General features: G+C 38.1%; 1 protein-coding gene across 1 annotated transcript; it reads right to left on the bottom strand.

Annotated features, from left to right (window-relative positions):
* Window positions 1-1629: 1629 nt before the first annotated feature.
* LOC117480508 (cleft lip and palate transmembrane protein 1-like protein) lies at window positions 1630-9575 on the bottom strand. Its single transcript, XM_034127853.1, has 17 exons — window positions 9249-9575; window positions 8261-8352; window positions 7924-8101; window positions 7702-7829; window positions 6839-6917; window positions 6622-6739; window positions 6426-6520; window positions 6185-6269; window positions 5867-5967; window positions 5714-5773; window positions 5501-5551; window positions 5326-5408; window positions 4667-4701; window positions 4445-4500; window positions 3796-3840; window positions 3430-3563; window positions 1630-3113 (listed from the first exon to the last, which is right to left on the bottom strand). Exons 1-17 carry the CDS (start codon window positions 9462-9464, stop codon window positions 3047-3049), a joined length of 1623 nt encoding a protein of 540 aa, XP_033983744.1. The 5' UTR covers window positions 9465-9575; the 3' UTR covers window positions 1630-3046.
* Window positions 9576-9871: the final 296 nt, after the last annotated feature.

Below are 9871 nucleotides of genomic sequence, written 5' to 3'. Positions count from 1 at the left end.
TATGTTCAGCTCAACCTGTGCTGCAGGGCTTCTTCACGTGTTGACTTTATTTTATTTTTATTTATTATTGTCTTTATTCTTTATAAAGCTGGCTCTCCCTTTTATATCTAATAATAGCCTGAATAAATACATGTAGTATGAGAAAGTACAGAAATAAGAAAAACAGGAGTAAGGTTTAGACATTAAACAGGCTATTATCAAAACTTGTACGGATATGCATGACAAAGTGAAAGTTGTTGCTCATAGTGAAGTAACAACATAATTATCAATGAGTAAAAGTACTTATTATGCAGATTGGTCCTTTTCAGAATAATATATGATGTGTTTTTATTAGAATTATTGATGCATTACAGTGTTTATCAAAGCTAGTGAAGGTGCAGCTAGTTTTCATTCCTTTGTATACTGCAGGGTAGCTTGTGAATTTACTCGAGGTGTAACTAAAGTCTGATTAAATGTTTCACATAATTAATCAAAATCTGCAGGGTGGAAGTACAAAGTAGCAAAACATTTAAATACTCAAGTAAAGTATAAGTACCTCAAAATTGTTCTTAAGTACTGTACTTAAGTAAATGTACTTAGTTACTTTACACCTCTGCTGTCATTCACCAATTTCATAGACCAAGAATATTCAATAATGAATATATTTGTGAGTTGTCGCCCTGATACCAATTCCAAATTTATATTTAAATGTTGTGCTTACAGCTTGTTTTCGATGCTCTTTAGTGGCAAAAAAAACCATGTTATTGCACTTTTTTAATTAACATGAAACCGCTGACAACATTTCTGAAACGATCTTGCAGCCCGACACAAAACTAAAATCTAAGGTTGTAGATATGCTGGTCTATGAAGGTGCTCTTTTATTGACAACATTTTGATGAAGGCCAGATGCCTGAAATTATTTGACCTTACACTGGCTCTTAGAAGCATTATAGCACAACTATTTCCATCTTAAATGAACTACATCTTGCAACTTTGAAAAGATAAGAACATACCTTTACTAACCAATAACACCACCCCACCCCTGAACATTGACTGTGATCCTAAATACTTTGAAAAAAAAACACATCATATAGTCCCTCCCTGTCAAATAAATAAATACATCAAATGTTTTCACTAGATATATGTGAATTGAAAAAATAATGTATTACTTGAAAACATTTGCAGGACTCATATCACTCATGTCATCCTCATATCTGTCATGTCGCATATGTTCTGTGTTAACAGAGGAATGCACATACACACCCAGCGCACACACCCAGCGCACACACCCAGCATACACACCCAGCATACACACACACACACACACACACACACACACACACACACACACACACACACACACACAGTACACATCTAGCACACGTACATTAACACACTTTTTCTATTTGTCTCTTAAGATGCTCTGTCAACGTTTTTGTGCTGATACCAAACCTGAAACTTAACGAGGCATTGTGAAAATATAAACTATTTCCTCAAGTCCTAAGACAACAAACAAACACACACTGCGTATAGGAATTTTCCATAACAGTAACCAGACAAGCCGTTTCCATAGTGACCAGTCTGCTGTCTGTCTTGATTTGTCTCCTAATTGCACGCATTGATAGAAACACCGGCACGCACACATGCATATCCACCCACCATTTTTATTTCTATTTGCATGAACCTTAAAGCAAGTTTCATTTTTATTGAATTTGTAAAAAAACATGATAAACAATTAACAAGCAGCTTGCATTGCCGAAACAATAATAAATAAAATAACTTCAATCAAGGTTTGTAAAAGATTCTTCAGCTCAAGCAGTTCAGTAAGCAAAGAAGCAGTAATTAGATCAGCATAATACAAACACAACAAACAGCTTGATAAAATGGTTCATGTAAAATGTGGCATGTATGTAGACCTTCTGTAGACATGTTGTTCAATACTATGTGATGCGTTTGTGTGCTGAGTGAAAGGTGACTACAAACTTTGATTAAGCAGCTATATTGTATGTTGTGAGTCAAAATGCATTGCAGGGATTTCTTAGACACATGCCGTCAGAGTATTTGTAGATAAAAGTGTAGTCTCTTTTTATATGTTAGCATTGCAAGGCTTTATAAAATACTTGTACAGTACACTGACAGTTCTACTAACTAAATATGTAATACATGAAGGGGAGCTTTACTAAAATAAAACATACAAGACTAATATTAAATCTAACAGCTAGCATGTACCCTACACTGGATGAAGAAGGAAAACTGCATTATGTTGCAGATTTCCTCATTAGTGGTCATGTTGAAGGACCCTCATGTTCATCATTACAATCTTCTGCTGCATATTCATGCAATGTTCAAACTACAGGACACTCTTTTAAATTCCAAATAAGTTTCCAAAGAAACCAGATATGTTTTGCTGAGATGGGTGAAACGTGCAGAATCATTTAAATCATGGTGGTAATGGTGCAAGCCTAAAAATAAGGGCTGTTTTGGGTTGTTTCAGTTCATACAAGGCTTCATACAGCATTCTATGCCTTTGTTAAGAGGCTTTCCAAGCTTTTATTAGGTAAAAACGGCATGTTTAAAAGTGAATTTAAAGAATCATGGTTCAAACTTTTCAGACAGCTTTATGAAAGTCATGTTGGGTCAAGTCCTAAAGTTGAAATGCAGTTAAGCAGACGATTATGTGGAGTCTGAAGGCTACATCCTTCACAATGTACCACACCTTCTGGACCCCCGCCCCATGTGTACAAAACAATGTGCAAACACAAATTCTAACTGGTGATATGATGCCTTTGATATTCTTCTTGCAAAGCGTGCATCAGTCTGTAGATAGATGTGTTGAATCACTGTAGCAGTAAAGGGGGAAATTCCTTTTTGCAGCACCATGAGTGTACAGAAGTGAAGAGTTGGTCGGCAAACGGCTCATCTTGGATCAGTTTCATCTGCTATGGTGCACACGGCCAGGTCTCCTGCCTGAGCCTCCATTTTACATCTTCATATTTGTTTGGAAGATCAGTTTGTGTGTGTTTGTGCATTCATTTCGGAACAAAGGGTAGGAGAGGAATGTTCTTTTTCATTGAGTCTTTACTTTCTTGCTGTGAGTCCCAGACTCTCGCCTCCGTGCCCTGAGTGCGAAACGCCTGTTGGAGACATGAGATGATAACAAGGTTATGTTACAATAGTCCTCACAAAAGCATTTAGGTGCATGGTGAATAGAACACACTTGTGAATTAAAGGAAAGCTATCATCAGCAGCAAGAAGATTGTAAACTGTATATTTTATATGTAAATAGACATACATTCAACTCTACTAGTCCCATTCATTGTGTCCACATTCATGCTGTGTTTTGTAGTGTTTGAGTATTTGTCCTCTCAAGAGATACACTAGAGTCCCACAGCTTTAACATGTTCAGTGTATGTGTGTTTGTGTTGTAGTATTTTGTGTGGGGTGTCCTACCTTCGCTGGTAGAGGTAGAGGAAGAACAAGAGCTCATCTCTGAAGCAGGAAAGTTGATGAGAGGAAGAGAAGGATCCAGAAGAGGAGAAAAAGGTGGCACAGGAGCACAGGTCTGAGATCAGCGTGTTCACTCCCTGGTGTAGACAGAGAGGAGGGTTAAGGAGGGAGAGAAAAAAGAAATTGTCCACTAGCAACTTGTTGGAAAGAATATAAGTCGTTTTCTGATTGCCGAGTGATAAATAATATTTAAAGTGCATTTACTAGAAAGTTTCAAGAAAAAAATGAGAATGAAAAGACAAAGATAATCTGCACAAATGATGTTACTGTTTCAGTTTGTGAAAGAACCAGAGAGACAGTCACACTCACTCTGTACATCAACACTGTCCCCTGCAGGTGGCTCACAGACTTCAACTGATCCAGAGAGAGAGGGAGGAACAGAGAGAGACAGCAGAGGGGGTGAGGTATTGGGATCTTTAAATAGTCAAAGTACCTATACCACAGCGTATAGGCCTACTTTCAAACATCTACTTAAGTAAAAGTAATCGTTATGCAGAATGGTCAATTTCTGAATAATGTATTTTATTTTACTGAATATTTTCTGAAGTATTAATGTAAATCACATACAGGTGGGGCTATTGTATCACTATGTCCTGCTCGGGACCTTGGGAATTCCTCCAAATGATCAATAAAGTCTTATATTCATCCATAATAATCAATCATAATGTATTTGTTAATTACATTTTGTATTTATTTCCTGAATCTGTAATGCTGCTAGTAGCTCAATGTATTAAATAAATGAAGTGGATTGATATAAGAGTTGCATTTAAGTAGAAGTATATAGTAGCAGGAAATACTCAGTTAAATTACGAGTAAGTAAACTAAACATTGAGTATTTGAGTAAATGTACTTTCTACAGCCAAGGAAAGTTCAAGCAGCAACTTACAAATATTCAGGTTATTTCATTTCACTACAATCAGAACATTTGGTAGTCAATACACTTGTATACAGGACAGACCTTGTGGTTAATGAACAGCTGTGGGGCCATGGACAGGAAGCCAAAGGCATACACTCCTGAGAGGAGAAGAGGAAGAGGGTCAATGCAGTACAATAGTGGTTTAAGTGAAGGCATCATCTTAATTGAATAAGAAAAACTGACAAATAATCAATAATGTATGTTGTGGAAACAAACAAACAGATAAGCTTATTTCTCTGTGATGAATAATTGGAGTCAACTCACCAGTCACCAGGCTGTTGACCAACCAGGAATAGTAACTGTCAACATAATGCAATTTATTGTTAATAGAAATAGCTGCTACGTGTATGTACGTAATAACAAGTAATATTAGATCATATTCATACATAAATCCAAAAAACATCTTACTTTATTTCAAGAAAAATTCAGGTCTGATTTGAATCTGACTGCTTAAAACACTTCAGTATAGTAGGTGGAGAGGAACCAAGATGTAACCAGGAGAGAGTTTGTATCGAAATGTTACAAGTACACTCAACAGATGAGTGTGTGACATTTCGTAGCATCATTTGAAAGTATACTATGCAGGTTTTCCCTAAAAAAATGTATAGACTAATACGGCATTTTCTTTTGTTGTTCTTGTTTTGCTGTGTTCAGGTTGTTTCTGAGATGTATAGCCATGTTTATTTGAGCTGTACAGCGTAACCGCCTACTAGGAATAACATTTAATTCTTTCAAATTCCCTGCTTTATTCTCGCTGATGTTGCTCCATCTCTTAATTCACTTTCCTAGCTCGCTCGAACCCCGTTGCACACACTCTCTCTTGTTCATTGAGCAGGGGAGGGCCAACTATGAATGGTGTGTTTACATCAGCAGCCGACAAATCCTGCATAGTATGCCTTTAAGCTACGTAGCAGAGCTCTTACCTCTTTTGGCGTAAGTAGGCCAGGGAGAAAATAGCTCCGCTGATGCACAGAGGATAGACCAAGTAGGACAAGTATCTTGACGCCTGGAGAGAAAAGCAAATATTCTAATTAAATCCTGAAGCAGAGCATATTAAATCAGAACTCTAACATATTAGAAAAAGATAGATAAACACACCTGTTTGTCATACTCCACTGTCTTTCTCTCTTCTTCGTCCAGCTTAATGACCTTCACAGTGAGAGAGGAGGCAGACTTACGTTAGAAAGAAAGTTAATGACAGTCTGCATCAGGGCTGGAAGTAAAAGTTTATTATTAAAATACATTGAAACAAATGATATCACTTTAGATATTAAATCTACAGTGAACGGATGTTGAATGGCACATACTCACATGGAGCTTGGAGCTTCTCCATTGAAACTGGACCTTATATACTGCAAACAACTTCCATACCTGGCAGGAGGAAATGTTCGTTGGTTAAAACTGTCGGCTATAATGTTTCTTTTACCTTTTCTGTTATTTGGATTTTCCTGTTATTCGAAATACCTCCAAAAATGCTCCCAGTCCAACAGGCAGCAGCACCAGCAGACTTGTCTCCTCTAGCAGATGGAGGAAAATCAGCAAAGTGCTCAGACTACGCCACAGAACTACAAACAGAAAGGGGAGAAACACAGAAACACTTTAATATTTTCCAGGCTTTGGTTTACTGTTCGTTCCGACATATACATTAAAACTATGATTTAATGTTGTTTATATTTGCCACAAGCTCTACTACCTTGACTGAAAACAATTGTCAGTGCAAAAAAAAACCTTTAAAGACTATTTTTAAGTCACAAATGTTTAATAATTAAAAACATGTCTTGCCTGATTTCCTGGACATTCCCGCCATGGTCTTCTTTTTTCTCCACGAGCAGAAGTCATTTTTAAGAGCCAAGAACTCACATATGAGCTGTAGATAGAAACATACTTTAACTTTACAATGCTTCATTTGCAATAAACGTGCTCTCATGAAACTTACATATAGAGATTGAAATTTAAATTTAAAAATCAGGGGGATCTAATATGTATGGCATGGTTTTTCTTTTATGGTGTTGCATGATCTTACTTGCAGAGCTGTGATGAGTGCAGTCAACACTAACAGGTAGAGGTTGGAGCCCACCAAAGTCTCTTTAATCTCATCCACGTTCTCCTCAGTGAAGCCTGGAGAAATAACAAGATGCATTTCAATCCACTGGTTATGTGATGTGAATAGCCACATGCTGAAATATGTATTGTGTTATTATCGCATCTTATCAGCTCACCAAACTGTCGCAGAGAATAAACGATGTCCTGCAGATGCACCCAGAACCTGAACCCCCTCAAAGAGATGCCCTCGTAGGACACAGTCAGAGGCAGCCGGATAGTGCTGCTGCTGATCTCCTGTTGATGAGTGAAAAGGTAGATGTTAGATCATTCAAATCAAACCCAAACTGTGTTTTATGAAGTATGATTTTAACTTCATGGGTAAAGTTGTCCTACCACGAGGTCTCTGACTCTGAAGCTGATCTCGTTCACCAGCAGCAGAGGGAGGTAGATCATCTGTCGGCCTTCCTGAGAGCTGCAGGGACAAACAGGGAGACGGTTTAATCTAAACACACACACACACACACACACACAAAAACGTTGGCCTGGGGCAGATTCATTATTTACAGCAGGGTGGAGATGCAAGAAGATTATAATCAAACATAACCCACATGCATTTAAATGGTTTATTAAGCAACAGTCATTGTGTTTGCTTTACAAATGATGAACAGTCACCTTCCCACTCACAAGTGTATTTCTACAGAGTGACAGTCATGCTGGCAATGCTTCAGCATCTTTATTAACTATCAAGAAATGATGTTTGTGGTTTGTTTATTTGTGTGTGTGTTTGTCAGCAGAATAACAGGAAAAACACTGGCCTGATTTTCCTTAAACTTTGTGAGAAAGTGAAAGAAAATTTACATTTTGGAAAGAATCCCAATCGCTTATCGGTAACCCACATTATTTTGTATTAATGATAATGGTATTATTGGAGGCCTGGGCCTTTTGATTGCCCTTTTAGTTGCCTTAGAAATGGGATGTTGAGAAGAATAAAGGAAAAAAATATAGCAATGGTTAAGACTAAGGTACATGAACACAATTGTCACCTTTCTTTGTTTCTAATGTTTGCTTCTTTTTCTAAACAACTATGTTAGTTTATTCATTGATGTCCTTTAGGGGATTAATTTATTTTGTAATTGTGTAAAAAACGATTTTACAGATAAAATGTATGCTTTAAGAAGAGCACTGGCTGAAAGCTTTCGTCACACAGAACAAGCAGTAGTCAGTAGATTTGACCTCCAAAGCCACATGTGACTTACACTCTCATGTAGCGCCGCACATCACTGGGAAGCCCCGCCTTGTTGAAGGTGAAGTCCTCTGACATCATAGTGACTGACAGGTGAGGTCTCCAGTGGGATACGGGATTTTCTGATCTGGGACTCGCCCTCTGATGGAGCCATACAAATCACTTATATCTGCTGTAAAGGTGACAAGTGGCTGAAATATGATAGGACTTTAGCAGATATTGAGTCACATTTTACCTTGTGCGTGTCTCTTTGTCCCTCTGTATGGGGGGGAGCGATGTAGGTGGTGAGCTGAGCTGCATAGTGCACTTCTCTGCCGTCCTCCAGAGGTGAAACACCAGCTTTGTGAATATACACGACTGCAAACAGAGTGCCATTATCCCGAGTTTGCTCTGGCAGGGAGACATTCACTTCCCTAAGGAGTGAGAGAAGGGACAGCGAGAGAGAAGATATAAGTGAGATAGTAAATTAAAGCAGCATTGTTTCTACAGTGTTTACCTTTTAGTGGCAATGAGCAGAAAGTCTCCTAATTGACATTTGCATGATTAACAGATGTATAACATGTCAAACCCACCTCTCAAATGAAGAGTGTGGGTCAAATTGGTCTATTCTTACAACCAGGTTGAGTTGGCTGTTGTCTGGCACGAGGCAGGTGAAGACACTCAGCTGTAAAAACAGAAGAAGAGAAGATTCAAAGCAGCGTTTTCTATTTCAAAAAACCTTTGTGTCCAAAAATACATGCAAAAATGGAAAAAGTGAGAACTAAAAAAAAACGACTTTATGTTGTAACCCCCCCCCCCCCCATGTAAATCAGTATTTAAAGTATTTATTGATTCAGCCTGACACACACATCATTCCTTTTTATTTAAGATAACTAGATATTTACTTTATTTATCCAAAATTTGGAAATGATTTGGTTCAAGCAGCAGTGCCAACCATTAAACAAGATTAAAAAATGTAAAAGATACAATAAGATACAAATATAATAAAATAAAAATTAACATTTGCGGCAAGTATAAATAGTAAGAACATTTAAACATTTAAAATGTAAATGCTAAATTGACACTAGCAGCAAGTATACAAATTCACAACATAAAATACATATATCCTATATCTAAATAATACGAAATATTGAATAAATGGAGTATACTCAATATACAGTCTCACTAGGTTACAGGAATATATAAATAGACACATAATGGCATGGGATTGAATATTATACTCGTGCAAAATAGCTGTTGAGCAAATTGTTCTGGGTTATGAAAGAGGACACACTTACAAGCTGGGCATGATGACACAGTCAATACACTTTTTATCTGAAAAAAACTAAAGGCCATAACCAAAAGTCGTTTTTGTATCATGCTTTGCAGGAAAAGGACATTATTAAAAAGAGGGTTTATTCTTAGCAGCACTGGCTAATATCATTAACGAAGGAGCAGGGGCAGTGAGTTTAGTTATTCTGAACCCACCTGCATGCAGGAGGGTCTTTTTCTGGATCTCTCAGTAATCTGGTATCCCTGATAATGAGGAGTAGTGGATAAGAGACAGAGGCCTGTGCTCACCTGAAGCCTGGGTCTTGCTGTCAGGTAGGAGGAGATGCAGAGCTCTCCTTTGCTTCTATCGCAGGGCTTGGTGTTGAGGAAGCCGTACAGCAGCCAGGCGGTGTGCAGCATGTACACCACGAAGACCCCGAGCAGCATCTTCGCGATGGAGCTTCTCTTGGTGGAGGAGTCGCCGCTGTCCCCGGCGGGAGCCTTGGACTGACACGATGGAAACATGGCAGCAGCTAATACAGATCCTAAACAACGAAATTATAAAATAAAAATAACTATATATGGGACCTGGTTTGAGCACGGAGCTGTTTATAATCGGATATAGCGTAAACACAATGAAATCCCCACGCTTCCTCCCCGCCACAGCATCCTTCCGGTTATCAGAGATGCTGATGCTGACTGCACCGTTTTTAATAAGTCAGAGTGCAAATCTCGCGAAGCCTTAGCAATAAATCCACAGCATGGTTTGTTCCGGGTGCCACCAAAACCTGAAATAATGCACGCAAATAATTATCGTCTTTTTGGCACGGGGCATGTCTGTCTTTGGAAGCCCATTTCCGCCAGTAGCCTACAGGACAAAAGTAGCCTACTATCTAAAAAAAATTGTTTGAAATAATAAAAAGATATCTAAA

Source organism: Trematomus bernacchii, unplaced genomic scaffold, assembly GCF_902827165.1.
Source record: "Trematomus bernacchii unplaced genomic scaffold, fTreBer1.1, whole genome shotgun sequence".
NCBI lineage: Eukaryota > Metazoa > Chordata > Actinopteri > Perciformes > Nototheniidae > Trematomus > Trematomus bernacchii.
The sequence above is the reverse complement of the archived record's forward strand: the minus strand, read 5'-3'. Positions and strand labels throughout refer to the sequence as shown.

Bases quoted from the DNA above. Each gene is read 5' to 3' on its own strand.
- LOC117480508 (XM_034127853.1), bottom strand. From the start codon at position 9,464: ATGTTTCCATCGTGTCAGTCCAAGGCTCCCGCCGGGGACAGCGGCGAC. The intron at 5,968-6,184 runs GCAAGACATGTT...TTCTGTTTGTAG, and splicing joins GGGAATGTCCAGGAAATCAG to TTCTGTGGCGTAGTCTGAGC. The intron at 3,114-3,429 runs GTAGGACACCCC...TGTCTCCAACAG, and splicing joins CTCTACCTCTACCAGCGAAG to GCGTTTCGCACTCAGGGCAC.